General features: G+C 43.3%; 1 protein-coding gene across 1 annotated transcript in view; it reads left to right on the forward strand.

Annotated features, from left to right (window-relative positions):
* Positions 1–202: 202 nt before the first annotated feature.
* LOC128758955 (thrombospondin type-1 domain-containing protein 4-like) overlaps positions 203–25,295 on the forward strand; it is a 47,354-nt gene continuing 22,261 nt past the window's right edge. Inside the window, exons 1-7 of the mRNA XM_053865476.1 lie at positions 203–419; positions 2,227–2,276; positions 2,338–2,404; positions 5,428–5,717; positions 7,214–7,604; positions 9,546–9,648; positions 11,047–11,183. Coding sequence (XP_053721451.1) covers positions 2,248–2,276; positions 2,338–2,404; positions 5,428–5,717; positions 7,214–7,604; positions 9,546–9,648; positions 11,047–11,183 — 1,017 coding nt within the window. The 5' untranslated portion in view covers positions 203–419; positions 2,227–2,247. The remainder of the gene's footprint in view (positions 420–2,226; positions 2,277–2,337; positions 2,405–5,427; positions 5,718–7,213; positions 7,605–9,545; positions 9,649–11,046; positions 11,184–25,295) is intronic.

A 25,295-nucleotide genomic window follows, 5' to 3' on the forward strand; every position in this document is an offset into this window, starting at 1 on the left:
CATACCAGTGCTATTAAGCGCACGTAAAAGCTTTAATTCACGGTCTGATATTCGTTCGTAAAATGAATCAGGGAATGAGAATGAATTATGGAGGAGGCGTGGACTTGCACCTTCCCTGTTGACCAGCAGGGGGCGCGGACGGGATTTACTCCTATCAACTGTTGGCGCTCGACTGTCAGTCACTTTCTTTGTGCTTGGAAGCAGATCCAGCAGGATGACCCGGTCTCGGACCCGCTACTGACCCGCGGCATGACTCACACTCCTGGATACTTGACGGGTGGATTCCAGGCGCGGGAGCGGACGGAGCATTGCCACCTGGATTGGACCATGTGGATACCTGCGCGTGGAAGCGACCCCGCAGTGTAGGAAAGTGGGTTTACAGAGGTCAGTCAGCGAACTAAAACCTGCCACAAACACAGGTAAATATCCTCTTCCAGTCAGCTCTGCCTGCCCTGAACACAAGTTTGCCGTCTGATCTACTTAAGGCGAGGTGTGAAGACGGCAGTATGCGGTCGCTTCTGTCTTCTTGTCGGCTAGCGGGGGTCCCCCTCATTAGGAGGCTGGGGTCAGAGTTCAAGTCAGTGGTCAAGTGCTTTTTTAAATCTTGCTTTAAAGCCCGTGGTTTCTGGAAAAAGAGCTGCCATAGTGAGCCAAATTTAACAGCAGCTGTGGAAGGTGATATGTTGCTTTGTTGTCATGGAAAACGTGTCTGTATGTGCAGGTCGCTTTGCAGTCATGTCAGCTTTTTTTATATTTATAAGTGACTGGACTTAATAAGGTTGAATGAAGCTTGTCTGCTCAGTAAAAGACGGTGAGTTTGCTGCTGTCAGAGAGCGTCCAGGTCACCTGTCTTTGGAGGTTATCTGGGCTTGTCAAGGTGGGATGAGACTTCCAGGCAGATGCAGTAATTTTCTTTGGAATTCTTCTGTGAGAGGGATGACTGGGAATAAGTGATGATCAGGTAAATCAAGGTTAATGCCTGTTTTACAACACACAGTAAGGTACTAGACACTTGGAAACATCCGTGGTTCGCTGGAGTGAATCAACGTTTCACTTGTAGACTGGAAAGGCAAGAGCGTACATGTCAAATAAAAAGTTCATAAAGAGTTAGAAGTGACACCGTTTTAAGATAAACTGCTGCTCCCAGAAAAACCCTGACCTTCTGTTAATATAGGTTGTCTTGCGAACTATAAACATAACATGGGGGTTCGTGGTAGTTTTGCCATCTTTCAGAGACTTGGAGTTGAGCGCGTCCACTTTTTATTGGAGGTTTCCAAAGCATGAGGAGGTCACACACAGTCCACAGTGGGCCAGAAAGACCTTGGCAATGTGGCCCTTTGTTTTTATTTTGGTGGCCCATGGAGAGTCGCCCTGAAATCATCTTGAGATATTTTCCAATGATCTTGAAGAAAAGTAAATAAATTACTTTCAAAATGATGCCTCTTTTCTTTTACTTTATATTTAATTCTTCACATTTACAATATTTTTGAGTCTTAATTAAAAAAAAAAAACAGTTTCACCAAGATATTTACAACTTAAATAGAAAATCTTTACTTGTATTCAAATGTAAATGTATTTTAATAACTGATTTTCATGAAATAATTACTGTTGAATTTTCTCCTCGTGACTTCAGTATTTATTTAAGTTTCCTCCTCATAAAGTTTAATTTTGTTTCTTGAGTTGATGTCTCCTCACATCAGCAGATAATTTGGCCCCTATGGAAATGTTATTGCTGCCCTGCATGCCTGACACAGGACAGGAAATCAACTGCTTCTATTGAAAATAATAAATAAATAAATAAATAAGGTTAATACATACAATCGGGGCGACTGGATAAATGAAATACTCTCCTCTCCATCCTCCCCAAATGTCTGCATCAACTGTCTCCCGCAGCTTCTGGCTGCTAGGTTTACCCTGTGCTTCACAGCTAATGTCCTTTTCACATTAGCGTCTCATCAATGCTGTTATTTTTCTTCATGTATCCAAGACAACGCTGTATTTAGTCATGCTAATTGCCGCACACTGACAGATCAGTGCCACGTTGGAGCTGCATCACCGACTGTCAGCTTCATGGATCTTCAAAGTCTTGGCTGAAGACCAGGACGTGTGATGGATAGTTGGAGGCGAAGCCCTGTACATAGAGTATTGCTGTACTTGACTGAGCTTCATCTAACTGTCACTAAGAAAAGCATGTTCATAAGACTGCCTTTTTGTTTCTGTCTGAAGAGTTGCTCGTGTCCAGCAGCGATGCAGGGAGCCTGTCTCTGCACTGTCAGGTACATTTTAAATCTCTCTTTAGTGTCGAATGTCTAGTGAGCCATGTTATCCTGTCTGCAGAGTCTTGGTTCTGCTGCTGCTCTGGTTGGACCCCCAGAACTGCCAACACACCGCAGACCACAGGAAGGTGAGCTGACTTTTTTTTTTTTAGGGATTTCAGTTGAGACGCTAACAGACCTCCCTGAACATCCAGAGGAATTTGATGATGCTATTTTACCGCTCGGGTTTCACTGTTACTCTTGGCAAAGACTGCTGTCTCCACATGGAGCAGGAGAGATGTCATCTGTGTAGTGCCTTTGAAAGGGAAGGGATTTCTGTGTTATAGTGGTAATAAACTGTCTGGTTTCGAATTCTGACAAGTTCAACTTGGCCTCATGCTTTACTCACATCTTCATTGTTTCAGACTGACTTGATTTAATGAAGACATAGATATGTGTGTGTGTGTGTGTGTGTGTGTGTGTGTGTGTGTGTGTGTGTGTGTGTGTGTGTGTGTGTGTGTGTGTGTGTGTGTGTGTACTCAGAATTATATACTCATGTTTTCATGCCTAAGCCGTTAAGATTTTTAATTAAACAGTATACACATAAATACATAATACTGTATGAACAGTATACAGTATTATAAATATGCATACTCAGAATTCTATATATATTTCCACACTGTGTTTGCTCTTGTGATTGACACCAGTTAGGTTTGACTCCAACTATCCAATACACATTATTAAAGTTCATTTAACAACACACACAAAATGAAATGAAATTAAAAGAATAAAAGGATTTTAACCTTTACTTCTCTAGATTTTTTTTTTCACTTTTAAAAGGTGTTAAACTGTTTAATGTGCCCGTGGCGGAGCCCCCCCCCCCAATTAAGTACAAGTCAATTATAGTGTGAGCCGCTGTGTTTCGGCCTGTTTCAAATATGTGGTAATTGCTCTAATGACCTGTACTTGTACTCTTGGCGGCCCGAGCCCTTGGTGCTAAGTGCGGCGCCAATCAGATGTAAACGGCGGTAATGATTTATAAACGACTGGCGCTCACACGTCAATCAGAGTTTCCTCAGGAAGTGTGTGTGTAGCGCCCGGGAAGGTTTCACTGAAGGCACTGAGATGTTCCTCTGACACTGGTGTGCATGCTGCAGCAGCAAAATACAACTCACATTTTTTTTGCTTTTGCTAAGTGGATTTTTATTATATTTATTATATATATAGTTGTAGTGAAAAATCTCTAAGATCATTAATGGTCATGAATAAATGAATCTACTGGAGATAAAATATAAATCATATCTCAAACTATGTTTACATCATTGTCCATATTCTTCAGTACAAAAATAAGTCAGTTTGTTACTCATTTTAATTTAGGAAAAGGGGTTCGTGGCAGGGCAACAGATCAGACCCACCGTCTGATCTGTTGCCCTGCCACAAACCCTCTCCAGTTAACATAAAATATTGAAGTATGTTTCAACATTTTATATTGAAAAATATCAATAATTGTAATTATATTTATATTATCAAAAGGGCTGTTTATTCATTCAGCTGCCTGACATGCGTATACAGACTCAGAATTTGACAGAATGAGCACATGTTTGGACTTGGTCCTCCACTTTGACACCATACTCCCTCAGAGTTGAATTGTTGACCTCCACTGGCCATGGTTTAGCTCTCAGCCCTTCACATGTCCAGCATGAGTTAAGTGTAAGAGCAGTGCTTTGGATCTGACAAGGATGACACACATCTGTTGCTCAAGAATGAAACAAAGCAAATAGAACAGCCAGCGATGGCGACCAAAGTCAACAAGGTGCCTATTTTGTATCATTAAACTGGATGTGACTTGAAAAATACAAATATTGCCATGCAATTCTACTTTCTTAGTATGTAGGATTTGATTATTGAAGAAAAAACCGCAATGTTTGGCCCTTTTAATTCCTAACAGAGAAAGAAAAGATATATAAGACGCTGTCCAGCAGACAGATTTATTGTCTTATGACAGACAGCACTCAATATTTACTATATATTGATATATACTCACAGTTTAATCTCCAATTCAACAATGTCCTTCAGTACAGTAGTTTTCCTTCTCTACATGGCTCCACAGCCCCCCCAAGGGGCACTACAGACCATGCAATTTTCCACTTCTTCATTTGGAATTTTAAGTATTAATATGTGAGGCTGCATACCGATGGAAGTGGTGCTTATTATGCTGTAAAGTTGTTAGACATTGTCTTCTTGTTTTTACTGAAACCCGGTGGTCTAAGATGTGACCTCCTCGCTTATTATACACGCTTGAAAGTGGTGCTAGAAAAGGTGTGTTCTTCTCAAGTGTATGGAGCCAGTGTGATGTCTCCCATAGGGAAGTCATATCCAGAGCTGAATCTGTAACTTGTAATGAGAGTGAACAGAGTGGGCTTGTGTCTGCTGTCAGGTCCAGCGAGCTTCTGAACTTGGCTGACTGACAGATCTGCTATTCACACTGGTTGGTGGGGAGTGGATGGAGGAGGCTGCATGAGATTCCCCTGGGTCACCAGCTGAATGACCTCTGTCTGACCCCAGAGCTGACGGAGAGTTGAGTCACAAAGGCTGTACGTCGGGTGAAGGGGGACTCGGGTCCCCATGAATGGCCATGCAGGCTGACTGACAGGAGAAGAGCTTCCTGCCAACTCTCCCGGCCGCTTCTGTATTCTCCTTCCATCTGCTGAGAGTCAAAAGCAGCTTGAGGTTTCACCCGGTCGTGGGGTTTGCGCAGAGAGTTTGCTGGGAATGGAGACAAAGTGTTCCTTAAAGAGCAGGATTTCTACGCCACTCCACGGATAAAGCCGGCTTGGCTTGGGGCTCCTCCTGGCAGGCTCCTCAAACAGAGAGAGCAGTGATTGCGACTAATACGTCTCTGGCAAAGTTGCACAAAGAGATCGAGTCAACAGTGAAAGGTGCAGGTAGCCAATGGGGAGAGACAGCAATCAGCCAATTCACAGCATTATTAGCGCAAACAGAAGGCTGTTTCATGAGCAGCGGTGCAGGACAGTCATGGTGATGAGTTCTCTGACATGAAAGGCTGTGATCTATGGGGATTAAAGTCTTGTTGACAGAGGTTTTCCATCAGTCTTTGGCGTTGGTCTTACATCTTCCCCTCTCTTGTCTCCCGGTGGTTTCCCCTACACAGGTTCCTCAAAGGTCAGAGTCCCAGCAGGGGGTTGGGGCAGAGTTTGGAGACATTCGAGGCTCCTGGGGAGCTTGGGGAGCGTGGTCAGCCTGCTCCCGGACCTGTGGCGGTGGCGTCCAAGGCCAGAGCAGGCCCTGCTTACCAGCCTACAGCGCGCCTCACCACCTCCCTGGAAGACCCAGTGTTCAGCCAGTGCCACCAGGAATTGTTATTTCAGCGCTGCGACCCTCAGTTCCTCTTCACAGGGAGACGCCTGGGGCCTTCAACAATAGTCGCGGCGATGGACACAGGTACTTCGCACACATGCTCAGTGAGGCTGGGCCGCAGATTTGTTTCTGATAGTGATGAGCATTTCTTTGGTGCTGATGTGGTTGAAGGAAAATATTACTTTCAGCGTCGCATGAACTCGGAGAGTGATGGGTCTGTGAGGTTTCATGACGCAGTCTCCTGATTTTCAGAGGCCACCAGATTGCACTGTCTGCTGTAGAATGCTTGGACATGAATTACTAAATCAATGCAACCTCATATCTTTTCCAAAACAAGAGCGGCATTCTGTGCCATGATCTACACAGAATTAGCTCGGTGAGCTACCACACCATTGAGGATGAGGATATGATGGGGTAACAGTCAAAAGCTACCTTACTAGTGATGTTACCCGGTTTATATATGACATTCTGTGACCATGAGCTTGACTGATGCTGCCCAAAAATTGCCACAGTGAGATCACGAGGTAGTATAAAGACAGCAAGTGACATCAAAGTTTATTCCAAGAGTGGAAACTTAAGGTGCACCACCCCTTGGCCTGAACCTTGCCCCAACATTTTTCATTTTTTACACGTTGCACAGTGAGGTAGAGCGCTGCCTGAGATAGCCTTTGATGATGGAGCTGCGATTAGAGCTCCACACTTCAGGAGGGCCTCAGTTTGATCACGGGATAACTTGGGTCCTTTCTGTGAGGTTTGGACTGCTGTTTCCTCCCACTGTCCATAAATAGAAGGAATGGACTGGCAACCTTTCCAGGGTGTCCCCACCCCCCTCTTGAACCCAAGTAGCTGAGCAACCCTGTGAAGCTAGGAGTGAGGAGATCCTTAAAGCTGAATTCTGGTTCCCACTAGAGAGAACTGAAACCCTACACTTTGCTGCAAAACTGTTTGTTGGATACATTTATGTATGTAGCAGTTAAAAGAGAAAGATCAAAGTCGTCGCTGGAGTCTTTTTAAGTACCGGGATCAGACAAAGAATTTAGGGCGAAGCATTAATTGGAAGTCATTGCCAAGCATGTGTTTTGTGTGAGATCTCAGTCGAGATAAATCCGCCATACTGTATATCAAGCAATTTTGTGGCTTTTCTTTCATTCCTGAGCCTTTGAAATGGCCGAGAGTCGAGCTGCATGCTGAGAAGCTCTGGATGAAAGTCGTCTTTGCTACCGTCCATTCGACTTCCCTCCTGTGAAAAAAGAAATACTGTTATTGACGGAGTCAAAAGCTCAACTTGTGCTTGGCAGCTTTGTGACATCCTTTCTAAATGGGCCTGACTCCACACAAATAGGTCTGACAACTGACTAATGAAAGGTTGTTTGAGTTGGAATTTGTAGGGAAAGGAAGCTTCCAGGGTTCAACATGAATGGCACTGTGGGACACTTTCATCAGGGAGAAATTTGAATTAAAGATGAGGTCCATAAAGCGTCTTCACTGTTTAACAATTTCATAGCACTATGCTGTATACAGAGTCCTTCTGCGACAACGTGACATTCGTACTTAGGACTCACGTTCGCTTCACTCTCCAGGAGAAACAGCCATATCATCCCAGGAAGATACGGTTATGGAAGAGCACCTTTTGTTGCTCCACTACAGACCAACCCAGGTCATAGATCTGGTCGCCACCGACGCGCTATGGTGGGTGACCAATTCCCTGCCAGGGTCCAGGGAGCCTTGAGAGCTAAGGCGCTCTACCCCAACAACCTCCATCGCTACGGCAAACCACCAGCCAGAGTACAGCAGCCCCTCTGGGCTCCCCTCTACCAGCCGGGCTCTGTCAATCAGGCGGAGAGTCAGAGCGAGCAGGACTCGGGAAACCGAATCTCTGAAACCCGTCCATACCCAGGGAGACCCTACAGCCCCCTGGCCGCTTCCGCCTGCTCCGGAGAACAGTCTCGCCACAGAGTCTGCAACAGCAACGTAAGTGTGACTGACTCACAATGGTGTCTCTTTTTAGACTGTTTTTGTGAGTGATGAGAGTTATACAAACGTGTTGTGGGGTCTGACCCAACTGACACGAGCGCATTGTTACTAGTGTCAAAACCCTCTTACCTTTCACCACCAAGCTCCTGCTAGGTAATGGTCGGCTGATGAAGCCTCGTGAAACAGTGTCTTCATTTCATTTTCAGAGGCCACGAGATGACGCTGTTTACTATATTATTATTATTGGAGTTAAACCACTATTTCAATGATACCTCTCATCATTTGTAAACAGACTGCTCCACCTGTCGAGCTCTGAAAATGAGGACACTGTTTCATAGTGATGGGTTGATGAGGTTTCATGAAACAGTGTCCTGGTTTTCAGTGGCCACCAGATGGCACTGTCTGCTGTAAAAGGTTTGTTAATTAATTCAACAAAACCTCACATCTCTTTCAAAACCAAGAGCGCCATCTAGTGGCCTCTGAAAACTGTTTCATCAACCCTGCAATACTGTTTCGTGAAGCTCCATCTGCCCATAACTACTTAGGTCAATCGAAAATTGTGTGATGACAAGTTAGTGTTTCTGTTGTTTTTAATTTCATCATTTGTCTTATATGAAGTGAAGAATGACATTTAAATACTGGATATATTTACCGTTTTTATTTTTATTTCATTTTGTACTTTCTTTTTTCACGTCTTTACATCATCTTTTTTTTTAATATACATTTTCATTTTCCCTGTTTACAGATTTTTATATCAATACAAATTATTATTGTTTGTAATGATGCACCTTCATTTTTTGCAATATTTTCCCTCTTAGTTAAAAAAAAAGGTCACTTTCCCCACACACTTTTTGGATTACATTGTGGAATTTACAATTTGTTTTTATTTTATTAATATATTATTATTATTATTATTATTTCATCAAGCAACACAAAATGGAATATACACATTGTCAGCCAATTAATATATTATAATTAATCACCTTCTAATTGCATTGATGAACAAATGTAATATTTGTCTAGTTAAACTTAGACATCAGGATACAAGTGCTCCAGTGATCAGTCATGAAGTACACAGAACATTTTTGTGTTTTGTGTTTTTAAACTTAAATTTTCCCTCCATCTCATTTAATCTCCTTCGTCATGGATGTTTTGCTGATGGCATCACATTGTGTTGGTGTACGGAAAGAAAGTTTTATATGATTAATCTGCGTTATATTTTTTTCTGTATTTAATGAACAAACATTAACGTGTCCCAAACCTTATTAAAGTACATCTTATGTAACAAAATTCTTAGATTTCCAGCTGTAACCCATGGAAATCATCCCAATAAAAAGTGACAAAAGGAGTTGAGCGACGGCAAGAGTGAAATATAAGGTGTTTGTTCATGGTCTGCAGAGGCTTTATGAAACGCTTCAGACACATTGATATGATTTCTGGCCGTACATAAATTATACTGTTTATGAACCTGAAAATGGAAGAAAGACTATGATCTAATTGACCATTACTGTAACTACAGCACTAGAATCGATTCATATGTGCTTGGTGAACATCAAAGTGACTTGTGAACGACACATGGAGTTTGAATCTGCGGCGCAGGTATGGTACTTGGCAAGTTGCAGTGAGTCTTCCTCTGGTCCTGCTCCATGTCAGAGGAAAAGATTTTGAACTGAGCGACACTTGTGTCTTGTGAGGTCATCAAAATAAACACAGACAGCATCTGCACATCGTCGCTGGTGTGTGATGACACAAGTGCTCGGGTAAAGTGAAGCACGGCCATTTCTTGTTTAGACAAAAGATACACAACTCCGAGCGTCAACGGTGAGGATAATAAATAAGAGGAGAATAATGTGAGAACTTCAGGAATAACGTGACCTCAGTGATTTGTCTTTGTCTCTTCACTGACTTGTGTGTGTGTGTGTGTGTCATCGTCCTCAGGCCTGTTCTCCATCTAGCAAACACTTCAGAGCTGTTCAGTGTTCTTCTTACAACAACCAGCCCTTCATGGGGAGACTGTACGAGTGGGAGCCTTTCAACGAAGGTGAGACTGCACATCATACGGGAAATAGTGGCATCTAGTGGTCATCTTGTGGAATGTAACAACAACAACAACAACGATTCTTTGCGTCATTTTGAACGTTTCTGAGATAAACTCTGAGTTAACGGAAAAGTGCAAAAATAATTCTTAAAAGTAATTGTTTGTATTTAAAGGATTAACATTTCTGATAAAGGCCATAAAACAAAATATTAAATTGGTTAAAATGCCAAAAAGAAAAATAGATAAAAAGTGCAGCGGGTCATTCATTAAAAACTGAATTTAATAATATATATTATATTTACATGCTAATAATAAATGTTGTGTAGTTGAAATGTGACTACTAAATTACCATCCGATTAACATAGCAGAACTAATATCTCATCACAAGTTAGTTTTGTTGAGATTAAAAACACAGCATAATCAATAGCATATTGTACAGTATGTTTGAAACAGCTTCTGGGCAAAATAAAATAAAAGCAAGTGAAATATTATTATTATAATATAAATATTATATTATTAAGTTTTTTTTTAGCAATTTGGGAACAGGGGCAACAGAATTATTGGAGGTTTTGCACAAGCTTTGAAACGCAGTACATTAGAAGACCTGATTATAAACTCAAGGCTCCAAATGAATGTGGATTATTATGTATACAGTTACTGTAGTTATTACGTGACGCATCATGATGGGTCTTTGTTCTCCCTCAGTGATGTCGCTCCACATACTTGACCTCTGAGCAAACGCTCTCTGGTGTGATGTAATGCCAGCGCTTGTGTGCGTCACCTGTCTTCTTGATGAATGCTCGCTCGCTGCAAACTCACTGACCTCATCCACCTGAGGAAACCAGGCAACGGTCGAAACAGCGCCCCCGTCCCCCGACATGCCACTCCACCCACCCAGCGAGTGGCGTCGTGGAAATAAGACGGCTGATGAATGACCTGTCAGACGGATGCGTGTTGCCAGATCTGCTCTTTGTGCTGCGGCTCCAGCTGACTGACAGCTCATGCGGTGGCAGAGATTAAATTAGAACTCAGGTGAATGAACGATGCCCAGAGCGGATTAAGTGAGCAAACCTGATTAGGAATTCAAACATCACGGCACATTGTGTGGTCAATGACTCAATTGACTGTATACAGAGTTGTTTTTTGACATTAGTCGATGAATCAAGTTTGTCAAATAACTGGATCCTCTGAAACACTTTTGAGAGACGGTGAGGGAAGTTGCCGATGTGAGGCGGCGTATACGCCTCCAGCTTTGGGACAAGGTTCTGATACATGCAGCCATGCAACTTTGACTCCCACGAAATGAAAGCAAATGGGATTTACTGTTCTAACAAGTTTAAGTGTTACTCATATGAATGTATATATAATATTTAACCAGACCTTAAATCCTGTCCCTTTCAGTTCCTGTAAACAAGCACTGTGAACTGAACTGCCGGGCCATCGGCTTCAGGTTTTATGTTCGGCTGTCGGAGAAGGTGATCGACGGAACGGCGTGTGGACTCAATGCATCTCATCTCTGTTTAGCGGGAAGTTGCACGGTAAGAGTTTCTCTGTCTCTCCCTCCTGTTCAAGCCTGATTTCACCAGAGATTTTCTGCCTTGAAGGCTGCATGCTGGATTAGTGTTCAGTGCTGCAGCCTCAGAGTGAAGTTCTGTTCAGTAAACTGTGGTCTTTTCTGTGTGGAGTTTGTTTTATATCTTCTCCTCCCACAGACTAAAAACATGCAGAATTGGTGACTCCAAATTGAGAATGTGGGGCTTTGTCTCCTGTAGCAGGACACACCCATAAGGCACTGAACAGAATGGAAGCCTGGCATTCAGCCACGAGAGGGCAGCAGAGCACAGCTAAAGTGTTTTTCTGTGAGGCATGGGCAGCCTTTCGAGCAGAAGCAGCTATATTGTCCCCACTAAGCGCTGCTATCCGTGTAAAAGCAAGACACTAGCTCACCCGGAAGCCACCTGACATGTGATATTTGGGTAGGTGAGGTGCAGACAAATGATGAATCATCATGACAGGTAACCTTCCGGCTGCTGACGAAAACTAATGATCCATTTCCTGGCAGTGAGCTGGACAGAAAAAGTCCCTCACCATTAAACCAGTGGTGTCACCATGACCCTCTTCTCAATTCTATTTGCTGCCTACTGCCTACACTGCTTTTTGTCACATCTGTTGACTAAAGTTTTAGGGTGAACTTTCTGAATAATTGAAAGTGACAAATAAACTATATTAAAAAACAATAGTCAAAAGACAAAGGTGGCGGTGTGCAGATGCTTGTAACAGCATCCTTCCTCTGGGATGATTTAAAAATGCATGGAACGTGATGAAAAGTGGGACACATCCTTGCTTGTCTTTGCCGGTTGCTGTCGCTGTGTTGAATCGACTTGTTCTCGCAACCCCCCGGACCTCCCACCCACCACCCCACACACACAGCCCGGCCCCTCCTCCCCTCCTCTCCAAGGAGGTGGGTTACGAGGTCGATCGTGGGCGGTTTGTGGGCGATAATCTTCTCTAACTTCCTCATGCGAGTCATTGTTTATAACCCAGAGTGAGTGATGAGTTGAGCTGGAGCGACAGCTGATGAATAATAGACGACTGCAGGCTCTGCTTTCACACTCCTCACACAGACCAGCGAGAAACTGATGAAATACTGTGTATAAATACTGCATTGTGTCAAGATAAATGTCATCGTAATATCATGAAAACTGAGTAGATCTGATGAGATTTGTGTGGTCCCTGTAGTTTCACCTCGACACCCTTCACGCTACATGAGTAACAACTTTGACCTCTGACCTCTGGTGTCATCGCACTCTGTCTCATATTCCTGTGAGGCGACACAGCGGTCTGCGCAGGAGACAGAGTTCTGTCTGCTTTGACTGACAAGGACTGTGTTTCCCCTGAAGTGTGAAGTGATGGCTCCATCATTTCTTCTGGTTCTAGCTGATGTTCAGTCAGAGTCTCAGATGTAAAAACCGTAGTTTGTTTCTTAAATGCTGCAGCTTCACATTTCATCTTGTTCACCTCAGCTTCATAGAGCTTAGTGAAAATGAAGCTTTGCTGGACTGTAGTGACATCTGCCATGATGCACAGGAGAAGATCAGAAAGTTTAGAGAGATGTTCTGGTCCAAAGAAAGCAGGAAGAATAGGGTGACAGCCAGTGAGGTTCTTGCATGTGGTCGATCATGAAGAGGATCAGTGAGACTAGAGCAGATGAGTTGAAGGTGGTGGAGCCTGTGTTGATGTAGCAACCTCTGATGGGAAGCAGAAAAGGAGTTCCTGTGTTCTGTGTGAAACTGTGTCAGATGTTTGCTCCGCTCACATATCAGAGCGGGGACAATGAACACTGACTTCACTTGAATCACTCGCTCTTCGTTTTTCCTCCTCTTCCTCTCTGATTCCCAGCCAGTGTCTCTTCACTTGCTTCCCAGGCTTTGTTGTGTACATCAGACAAAAAATGGCCAGAACCATCTCAACCGGCTCTGTTCTACTTGGAGCGGCTCTACTCGTTGTTTCAGTTTGAAATTTGTTCACAGCACTTGGTTCTGGGATTGAAGTGTGTCTCTTGTGAGAGGCTTTAAGTAGTGATGAGGTTTCACGACACCTTGTCCTGATCTTCAGTGGCCACCAGATGGCACTGTCTGCTGTGAAATGTTTGGACTTGAACAATGAATTCAATGAAACCTCACATCATTTCTCATCCAAGAGCGCCATCTAGTGGCCTCTGAAATTTTCGACACTGTTTCATCAACCCTGCAGTCCTTTTTTTTCATAGAAATTAATGATAATAACTGAAAATGATTTGTTGAAGAGACTGAAACAATTATGGCTGGTTTGAAACAATATGATTTTATTATATATTGAACACACTTTCGATTAGGGAACATGTATGACCCTAAATAAACTAAACATAAATAAAATAAACATTCATAAACATATTTGCAGCATATTAACTAGTAATAAATCATTAAACGTGACCAGACTTTACCCTGGAATAGTCACTGAAAGTTAAAACAACAGCATAACTACCAAACTACCAAGTATTAACTGCAAGTAGACAAGTAATTCACTTATTAAAAGTTTATTTGTGTTCCCCAGTCTTATTTTTGATCTTTATATTTCTCTTGCAAGCGTTCTAGAACTCTAGAGCTCCTTCACCCCAAACTCACGGCCGAGTTACAGACCGATGTGCCGCGGGAATTTCGTTCAGCTGTGGCTTCTCTTTTTTACTGAGGAAGTGCACTTGAGAAGGGTGTGTGTATTTTTAAAGGGCGATCACTGACCACACACTTCTCTGCTGGCGTTGGTGGGCCCTGCTGAGGGTCAATTCTGGATCTCCTGGACCTTTATACAGCCAGAAGTGAATTTACACAGCTTCCAGCTGCTCCACGCTGCCAGTTTATTGAGATGAAAGATGAGAGGAAAGGAGCAACGTTTTTTTTTTTTTTTATGTAGTGCAAAAACTTATCAGGCATTCAAGTCCCCAAATGCACTGCAACAGTTGAAGCTCTGCTCACAGTTAATAACTGAAAAGACCATGCTTATTTCGTCCTTCCCTCTGTTTGAATATCGCATCTGTAAAATATTGAACCAGCTGTGTGTCAGGTTTGGAAAAGTTTGTGCCGCTATTTATTGCAATTCGACTTTGAAGCCCGTGATTTTAGTCTGTCACTTTTACGACCCTCAACAAGAAGCCAGAAGTGCTCCTCTATTTGCCTCCCTTCCAGTGATGATGACAGATAAGGTTACGTCCTGCTGGGTAGCCAAGTGTTTCCCACCGACCGAGTGTCAAGATTTGTTCTCCACTTAATTTGATCTGGCTTCAAACCAAATTTGAACCCAAACAGCAGCCGCTCCACTCATCACATCGTGACGTCTGCATCTGGTTAATCCATCTCTTGTGGTGAGGTGGGCTTGTTAAAGAAGGAGATGAGTGCTGTGATATAGTGCTGGCCTGGCACAGACTGGAGGCGACGCTTGAGCTCCCTCCCCATCACGTCGCTGCTCGGCTTCTACCACATTGGGAGACCCAGAGTTATGATCTGAATCATCATATCTATTTTTATTTTCATTTATTTGGATTGGAGGTGTGAAAATTCCAGAACGGAACCTCTAAAATTTCAAAATATTATTTTGTTTTAAATCTTTTTTTTTTTAATCTAAAAGAACGGTTGTAGAACAAATATAATGAATATTAGCTGAGTGAAACTCAGATGAACAGTTGAAGAATAATGACTGAACGGCAACAACAATGAGCGGCAAAAATGAGAAGAACATCAAAGACACTGAAGATTCATACGAACTGATCAAAGGTTTAAAGCAACTAAATTAACATACAGTAGACATAAATCAAAAATAAAATATTTGCTTCCAGAAGAAGAAAAAGTTTTCCTTTGGACCAGATTATATAAAAATGAATGGTGTTTGGGTCAGCTGCAGTCAGCGCTGGGACGGAGGCAGGTCATCTGTCCATCACTCCGGCGACACATGCGGACAGAAAGCTATTCACACTGACATTTGGAAAGTCTGAAGTTACAGATTAGCTTGTAAGTCAGTCCTGACGAGAAACAAGTCAGCAGTTGATACTTAATCCCAGGATCTTCTTTTAGAGGAAAGACCCAGCTATTTTCTCTACGTGGCTCCACTTCTCACTCCCATCTGCCGAGCGTCCAACTTCACGTGGAGCTGTGGCTGCAGTTGAACCTCCAGATCAGGTCGAGTTACAGAATCTGCTTGACGGCACTTGTAAAGCCTCAGACACAGACAGAGTATGGGATTTGCAGTCAGATGACAGATAAAACAAATGGTGTCCGAGAGTCTAAGACGTGAAGGAGTTGACAGATTGATGTCTTTGTCGAAAGTGAACTTCCTGGATCTCAACGGGCCCCGTGAGCTGCTCTTACTGGCCCACATCGGTCCTTACTGACCTGTGTAACTCCAGCAGGCTTTGGCGCGCAGGATGCTGGGTTGAGGGTTTTTCACCCAAGACACCTCTGTGGGGTCGTCCAGAAGCTTGTAAATTCTGAGCGTGGAACTGTGTTTAGCCTTTCCCGAGCTGCCCTGAGGAGGAAATGCTTTTTTGCTTCTGTGCAGCACTTGAGTTTGACAGTTATCTTCTTCTATTTTGTCATATTATCGGTGAATTCATTTTCAAGATTCTCCTCTTCCCAACTGACTGACCTGAACTGAAAGATGTAAATGAGTCCAGCCAGACATGTTCCCACACTCATCTGAGCTAGTGACTGAAAGAGCAGGCATCTAAGCCTACGTCCAGTAAATACCTCATGATTTAGTTGAGTTGAGTTTCGTCATGTGACACCGCACGTTGTGCATGAACACCAAAGTTCTATCGTACTCAGGGAGGCTAGTTGCGTTTTCTTTTCTGGATATTTTGGTTTGTGTTATTTTGAACTAAACGTAATTGTATACTTCTTTTTGTTCCTGAGCTTGACGTCCTCTCCTGCTTCAGCTGCATAGCTTTGCATCCCTGCGGAAACCTGGGAGATCAGGATCAGCCCAGTCATTTGGGAGGTATTCAGACTAGAGCCGCTTGATTTTATTCCCATGATGATCATTAGTGATGGGTCGATGAGGTATCATTAAACAGCACTGCAGGGTTGATGAAACAGTGTCCTTGTTTTCAGAGGCCACTAAGGACTAAGCAGTGGTTAACTGACTATGTATGTATGGCCTGTCCTCATTTACTGTCTCTCAGTTTCCTTGCTTGGGTCCATTCTAATGGAACATGGTGCTTCAGCGCCCTGCATCTAAATGCAAGTCATGTGAGTGCCGATTATTCCTGCGTTCAGGCGATGGTGAAAGTGATATTTTCTGTTGTTGTTCTGTTGTGATATTGCTTTGTTTTTGAGCCTACTTCAAAGAGATAATAGGACAATAAAGGTGTTTCTCCAGCGCCCTGTCAGTTAGCCTTGGAGCTGATGCCGTTGTTTTTTCATGAACACAGGTCCAAGACAGAAGAAGAAACCTGGGGGAGACCCCTGATTTGGATCTGCGTCTTAAACAAAAAATGCACAAAACAAGGCTCAAAATATCTACAATCTGCTCTTTAAATTCAGGTTGTAGTGGGGGGAATGTCATCTTTGAGGTACATGAATAGAGGACGTGTCAACACAACTCATTAGAGAACTCACAACGTTGAACTGAGGTGCGTTTGAATTGACCTTGCAAAGTTTTCCCCTTAGGTTTAAGAGGTTTCACTCCGGTGTCCTGCCACAGTCCAAAAACCAACAGAGAGATGAATTAATGAATTTTCAGTAGTTTTGTTTGTCTCTGTCTAAATCTACTTGGCTGGTATAAAGCCTGTAGCTGGGACTCTTTAATAGGAAAAGTCAAAGAAAATGAATGCCCAATGATAACTGAGTAATGGTTTATTCCACCGTTTTATTCACAGCTTCAAGATAAAAAAGTGCACTTTTTTACTGAAAGGTTTTCATGCAAGATCATTTTGCAAAGCTCAGCTATTTTTCTTTCCAATAAAATCGTATTCCATCTTCTTCTAGAAAGAATTTCCTTCCTTATGCTAATCCACACTTCTACACTTTATTGAACATATACTGCCATACTACTTATTCATATGTGTAGTAGCAGCATGTTCAGTTACGAAGCATAATTACATTAACATAACATTAACATTAACATAACATAACATTAACTAACATTACATTAACATTAACTACTACTCACTATATTTTTCCCAGGAATGGTCACCAAAGTTCAGTCTAACCAGCGTGATGATTATTGATAAATAACTGCAAATAAGCAAGTGACTAGTCATAAATATTAATAGTTAATATGTGCAGCCCAATGACAAAAGTATATGTCCCATTTTGGGCACACAAAGTCCAGCACGCTGTGTTGTGTTTGCCAACTTTGATTCTGAATGAAGCCTTTGCTAACACTGACCCCAGGGCAGCTGAGACGTGACGCCATGTGGTCAGTGAGAGGACCACAGCCATCATTTCTCAGCAACAGCTTTATAGTTCCAGCGCGCAGATGTCGCGGCTGGAGCGGAAGCTGGTCACTGATAGATTTGTGGTGGGATGTTGCAGCTGAGGGCTCAGTGTCAGACCCGCCACAGCCGTCTGCTGTGCTGAGGAGCGTGTTTGGAGGGCAGACAGCAGTGACTCCCGGTATCCGCTCCAGATTTACGAGGGCAGACTTTATGCTCGGCAGGTTGTATTCTTAGCGCTCAGCAGTCCCCCCTCCGACGGCGGCTGTTGACATTGATTGGCTGCTATCTGGGTGGCTGTCAATTGAAGACGCAGTTGAGCGCATTTTATTCCTCGTGGGTTACTTTGGAATGCCATATATCTGGGAGTCTCGATGTGTGGCCAGCGCTTGCTCAGCTTGGGAATTCAGGGTCTTCATGATAAGAAAGGGGGAGATCCTTGCACTTGCTTTGATGGAACACGTCCATCTTGGAAGTTCAGTCTTAGCAGTGTTTGTGTTCACCTTAGGATTTATGTGTGTGAGAGACGACTTCTGCGACTGAGCTCGTGTGTCTGGACCCCCGCCGCTCAGGGTCAGACCCCGCTGTAAATTAGCCTCATGTGGCGTAACTACTTCATTAACAAAAGGTCTCCAGAAGGCGCTAAAGAGATTAGGCACGGCCACAAAAGAGACAAAAGCATTTATCTTTATGTGTTTCTCTCTTGTTGTTGTAGCAAACGCCGGGTGAGGTCGGCGACCCTGAACTTTGAGGTGGCAGAAAAGTAATTTAATTTGTGTCTCAATCTTCAGGGCCATTTGTGTCCTTTTAAGGCCTTGCAACACACAAAATAACATTTTCCCTGTCCAATATTTTCATTCCCTGGAGTGCTGCTTTGGGATATCTCATATTTAATTCATTTTATCATAAGATTTTCAGTTCTTAGCAAGTCATTTGTGTGTGTTTTTTTTATTTTTTATTTGTGTTTGAGGAAATGAAGGTCAGGGACAGGGTTAATCCTGTCCCTGCTTCAGTTAATAAATGTGTTGGTCATTGGCGTCACAGTTTAATGTGTGCTTCTCAACTGTTTGAGACATGAAATTTGGCATGGTATAAAGAAGTTATGACAAGTTAAGATTGTGCTTGGTCTTGGTTTCTTAGAGACATATCAAGGTGTGTAGATACGACCAACACCGCCTTGTGGACAGGCTCTCAGTTCACCATGAAAGCTTGAGAACCAACTCATTGGTTCAGATCCATCGGTCTGACTCATTGTATTGCTAAAGGAAGCTGCCATGAAGATGTCTAACTTCTCAGGGCTTCCTCCAGGATGTTTTTGGAGCCCCCTCCCTCCGCCCCCCGCCCAAAAAAAAACAAACAAACAAAATAAAACACCAAAGTGAACGCAGCCAAAAAGAAGCGATGAAGCACTGAAGCAGAAGGGAAAGTTTTGACATTTACTGAATTGATGACAATGAAGACAAGTAAAATCTCACTCCTTTGGTTCCGATATCCACTTGTTTAGATGTTTTTACTTCATTTTAATACATTTGATCACGTGAGATTTCAACTTTAAAAAGAGACCAAGGCTCTCATTTAAGCAGTGCGCCACGATCATTTACATGCGGCGGAAAGTAAAGCGCATTAGGCTTCCTACTGAATGAAATCCACTTTAGGGCATTTCCTGACAGCATAGCAACCCTGCCTGCCACATGCCGAACTATGAGCACGCGGAGTAACGCCTTGAGGAAAGTAGCTACCCTATGATCGTCACACATGGATGTGTCTTCGACTGAACCCCAAACATTCATTTGAGCGTCAAGAAATGCAACATCAGGCTTTTAGCCAGAGGGGCACCTGGGAGATTGTTCAGCAGGACACCAGGAATCTTCCATCATGAGTGCCTGCATCCTACCTGAATCATAGCACCATCATACTGGATTCCATGAACTGGGTGCCTCTCCCTGTAATTTTGCTGAATTAGATAGAAATTTGCAGATCCTCATGCGGTCGTGGACCGATGGCTAAATCACAGAGTTAGCCACATTGCGCATGTCGCAACACTCGAATTCGATTGGTCAAAGCGGCACGGAGGATCACTGTTATTGATGGAATGTCTGACGCTGGTGACAGGAAGTGCGTTGGTCAACAGATATTGGGACGCCCTGTCTCTAAATCCTAGCTGAAAGCCTGGTCAAAATAAAGAGTAAAAGGTAAATACGATTCGTTCATATGCCGTCACACTCGGAATCAGTGCATCAAAGTGTTTTTGTGAGCTTCTCCTATAGAACCAGAACACAGATCTCATTGTTTCTCACGTACCTGCTCCTGTGCTTTTGTCAAGCTAGCTATGAGTGACTGGCCTGCAAATGCTAAATCGCTTCTTTACTCCCGCGATGCACGGTCGGCATTACTAACACTTATCACTGGCTGTCTGTCATCCACTTTCAGTAAAATATGAAGGATGAGAAACATAAATACTCAACGTCCCATCCAAATTCCCTGCTCGTCCTGCTTTATTCATCATCTTTTGGTCCTGCGCTCCAATATTCTGCCTGCAGTCAGATACATTGCTCGAAGCAAACAATCATGGAATTTATTTGCGTGGCCTTGCTGCATAATAAGTAAAGCAGACCTGCTTGAATCATCTGTTTTTTTAACTGGGTAAATTATCAGCGGTGAATGTGGATTTGAATGTGGATGCGAATGTCCATTACTCTGGATAACTGTCCCCAAATGATTCCGCTCCTCCGCTCCATCCGCAGTCACTACGTCACAGGCAAACATCATGGTCCGTGGAGGCTCCTCTCTACCCTCAGCTATACAGTAAGTCCTCGCATCACCATAAAAAATACAAGAGGCGTGTGGACAATGATGGGTAGATGAGGCTTAATGAAACAGTATTTCAAGGTTCATGAAACAGTGCCCTAATTTTCAGAGGCCACTAGATGGCGCTCTTGGTTTAGAAATGATGTGATGTTTCATTGAATTAGTTGCTTTGATGGTCAGTAGGGAGATAGGAAGTGACAGAGTTGAAGATGCCCAATGCTGAGAAAGGTGTTGTGAAGTTTGGAGACATAGAGAGGAGAGACAGTGTGGGACTGAGATGGAGGTAACAGGAGAAAGGACTTGCCTGATTTATAGTAGTATAGTAGTATAAATCACCCTTGTACAGTTACTGTTTTATATGTGCAACTATGCAGTACACGGCATGTCAGTTAGTTGGCTGATCAAAGCGTGCTGAAGTCGCGCACGTGAGTGAGCGTCTGTTTCCTCACAGGTGCCAATTCATTTCCTCACCGCTACACTTCCTTACACTCGCCGCCCTCTGTGATGCAGCTGATGGTGAAGAGAAGAAGCCGTGTGTGTTTTATTGACTGCGGTGCCAACAAGCTCATAATGACCAAGAAAGTATTTGGCGGTTTGTTCAGCTGATGTGTTATACTCAGGAGTGCTCACATAAATCTGAGTCCCAAGGTGGAAGTTTAGTTTACTTTGAGGAGGCGTTTAGAAAACACTCCAGTCGGAATACTGGAGTTGACACGTTCTTCGTGTCCGACCGATTACATTTTCTATTTTTTTTGCCACAGTAGCTTCGTAACACACTCACTGAAGAGGAAGTGTTGGAAGAAAATCCCTTAACAATCTCAGCCACCAAATACAAGATGATGGATTTCTCCTGTGCCCTCAGAGCTATTTAAGACAGATACTGTACGTTCCTCTCACCACACACCTCCACCACTCCCCCAGCTGAGAAGATGTCCAAGCCACCTCACCCAGCTTGTATTGAGGCAGAGGAGCAGTACTTTTTACTTTGACTCCTTCCCATGTGGAATATTCTTATCTGTATGAGAGAGTTCAGACTGAAGTCTTTCTGTCTCCACTGAAACTAAATTCCTGAAGAAGCTCCGCTCGTGTCACTAAACAGTCGAAGTATGAGTAAAAAAAAGTTTTTAAGTGGATGATTAAACTCAGATGAAACATTTGATCTTAATGGACATCTTGATGGTTTACTGCATGAGTCGTGTCAAATCACTTCAAAGTTTTCGTCCGACCAGTAGACCCTACAGGAAATTTGGTTATGATCTATAGGAGATGATGTAGTTCACTTTTCCACGTCGACCTTTATAACCTCTTATTGTTGCTTTGGCAGCTATGCACAATATCCAACCAATAATTTCAGCTCAGCCTCATGAGCCATTATGGAGATATTTCAGCCCAAGTTTTCCTTCCTCTCTGCTGTCACAGGGACAAAATATTCCTCCACACTTCCCCTCCAACTTCCAATTTACTGTCAGCAGTAGCTGCCACACTCTCTGCGTCCCCTTTTTTTTCCACCCACCTCTCTCCTCTATTCATTTCTTACCTCTCCCTCCTCCCAAAAAGAACCCCCCCACCCTCCAGCTGCACCTCCCTCCACTCACTTTGCATAAGGAGCCTGTGTGGAGCAACTCTGTAGAGGCTGAGAGGGTGTTTTAGGATTCTCTGAGCGGCAAGGAGTGGACATTTGTGTGGTTTGTCTCTGGGGTCACGGAAGAGAATGCTGTCAGGACTGGCTCTGCTGCTGCTGGTCTGCCTCCACATGCGGGTGCAGGGGAAGCCGCGCTCACAGGTAACTCACCCCAGAAAGTTTGGCTTTGATGCTACTCATCCTGCAGTGTTAAAGGCAGCCTGTCGCTGACTCTCAAGTGTCACTTCACAACTTGTCATCTAAGCCCCGTGATCCTGCCGTCCATCTACTGAGTATTTACGGTGTGGCTGTTTTCACCGAGGCTGCGCTTGCTCTCTGAGCTGTTTATTTTTCCACAGCACATTCAGAAGCTGCTTGTGGGATTAGATTTCCCTCCCGTTTGGACGTCTCTGTGAGCTTGGCTCTGTCCAGGGACGATTATGATGTGCGCAGGTCTCTGCTCTGGAGCTGGAGTGTTGCTGCCTGACGTTCCATTCAGCAGGCTGGAGCTCACCTGTGTTGGGGGATGAGTGTTGAGGCTGCTGCAGCTGGCGGTAGTTACTTTAAATGCCAAGCTCTAGACGTTGATCCTGGTGCCAAGTTAAACCTACTACTGTTTGTAATTACATGGTAACACTGTTACAAGTTGCATTTTAACGGACTGCAGCTGATGAAATGGACTAACTGCTGAGGGGCTGCTGTTACTTTGGGCTTGGTCATCTGGTGGACACTCATAGCAGTGCTACTGTACTCACTGATGGAGGACAAATAGTGTCTAATAGCTTATTGAAATCCTCTTCCTTTTCTCTGAAGGGCTGTCAATAGACAGACATTTTTAATCTTTATTAATGCCACCGAAGCTGAAGCTTCTGAGTTAACTCGCTATGAATGGAATATTAATAGCACTTATTGTATATGTTCTAAATATAACGTAAAGGAACACCAGAGTAGTCATAAAAGTCAATAATGCTTTCCATCTTGCAAACATTAGTTTTCTCCAACTTCCCAACAGAACAGATACTGTCCAGGACATTCTTTAGAAGACCCTCAGAGGCTGTGAAGAGGCTCAACAACGGGCTAACAGCATATCATTGTAAGCATTAATGGCCACTCTTGTGTGGATTCAGTCTCTCTTTGAAGTCACATTTAGAAGAGATTCAAAAAAATGTTTCATTCAACTCGAGTTAACTCAGCTTTATTGAGATTAATTGAAATTGAAATTTTCATGTATTGACTCCCCTATTGCACACATGAAACATACAAACAATCATTTTATTTATCATTCACCTTCACATTTTTTCTTCATATATTTTTAATTGATTGTTTTTAAATGGAACACAACTGAAGCCATCACAATATTCGAAGGTGAACGATAAATATCCACTTAAATACATAATAATAATTAGTAATAATACACCTCATATTTACTGAATAAATAACACACAAACAGGAATACTGTTCATCATACTGCTAATACGATATGTGCAACATTAAACAGACAGAAAATAGGTGTCAGTATTTTAGAATCAACGCTGCGTGAACTCATCTTTGGAAAACCTTCATTTGGCTCGAGCCGATGTGGAATAGACTGGTAAATATACATTTCTGTTGCGGGTCTGGTCGGTTGTGTGTAATGTGATCAGTGGCCACAGAAGCCCTCTGGTCTGACCTTGAATGACCCTCCCATGAATTATCTGTTTTTGACTGGAAACCTTTCCAGGATGTCCCTGGAGCCGGTGCTGGAGGAACAGAGCAAAGTGTCAGTCGAAACAATTTGTCTCTAGATGTGCTAAAGTTGGTTAACTCACTGGAGCAGGGCTTTCTCAATAAGTTCCAGATATCATCCTGATGTCAAACCAATACGCTCATATTTTAAATGCTTCCAACAATGACTCTGATAATGTGTTTACTCAATAATGAGGTGCATAACCTGCTTCACTCTTCTATGTTCCTAAAGCAGACCAGTGATGTCAGAAGTAACCCAATGCAATGGGCCCATAATGGCCCCAGATTCACTGCTCAATGCTATTTCGGAGTGTTTTACAAGCTGCAGGCTTTTTATGAAGACATTCTGGCCTTCGCCCCTGACTGGGAGAGCTGGGTGCGTGTGGATGGGCCCCGGGGTTCAAAGGTCTATGCACATGTCTTCTCACCACGACTGCTCAACTCTTCACAAGCCGGAGTATATTATGAAATTATTCAGAACGTTCTCCTGAGTGGTTGTTAATGGCACCCTAATAACATTAACTAGCCTCATATTCCTTTCCATCACTTCCATTTCACTTGGAATTTGTTCTGCTTCTTATCCTCATTTCATCCCCACATAATTCCCACTTGTCAGCGTTCCCATTTTGGTTTCACACGTGTTGCTGTGGATTTTTATTGTGGAGACGAGTGATTTCAATCCAAAACACTGGGCCTTGTTTTTCTGTGTCTGGATCCAAACCGTAATTCGACATCTAGCTCCTGTGCAAATATGACGGAAGGGACGTTATGAAACAAAAGTTATTTAGTTTTTCTTTGAGGGTCTAGTTTCCCATCGTCATGTGTTTTAAGGATTTGAACGGGGGGCGGGGGGGTTGTTGAGCTCCTCTGAGAGATGCTGTGTGATGCATCGTGGCATGCTTTTAAGGGCAAGTCAATCTCTTATACCCAACCTGCCAGGGGCTTGAGAGTGCTTGTAGATTTCCTGTAGCAAGTTTTGCTGGTGCAGGATTTGTTTCAGAAGTCTGCACGGAGGCCCTGCCAACTAAACGGCTGCATACCATACACATACATTGCTACTTTCTCACTGTAGAGACGGATTGGATACAGAGGTTGTGGAGCATTCCTGGCACCTCTTTTTGTCATTTAGCACTCTTTTAATGGCAGCATATGTTATTCTGATTCTCTCTTCCAGGAATGCCTTTCTCATTGTCTTAACAGGATTGAGAAGTACTGTCCTCTTTTGCTGTCTCTTGCGCTCACTGATCCTGTTGCTAGCTTTTCTGGACCGGATTTTAAGTCAGAGAAGATTTTGTGAGTCAGTTATAGACTTTTTCAACGGTTCATTCAGGACATGGTTCTTGACAAGAAAGAGACCGGACCTCTGTTTCAGTAGGAGATTGCCTTCGTCTTTGTCTGCTTGGTTGGTATTGGATGCAGCAGGAGTGGTTGCTTGTTCTGGTTCTGTGGGAAATTCTACGCCTTTATTGGTTGACTGTTAAGTCCTGGAAGACTTTGCTGTTGAGTGACTGTTGCAGTGCGTGTCAGGGACTT

The sequence above is a fragment of the Synchiropus splendidus genome, chromosome 5 (assembly GCF_027744825.2).
Source record: "Synchiropus splendidus isolate RoL2022-P1 chromosome 5, RoL_Sspl_1.0, whole genome shotgun sequence".
Taxonomy (NCBI): domain Eukaryota; kingdom Metazoa; phylum Chordata; class Actinopteri; order Syngnathiformes; family Callionymidae; genus Synchiropus; species Synchiropus splendidus.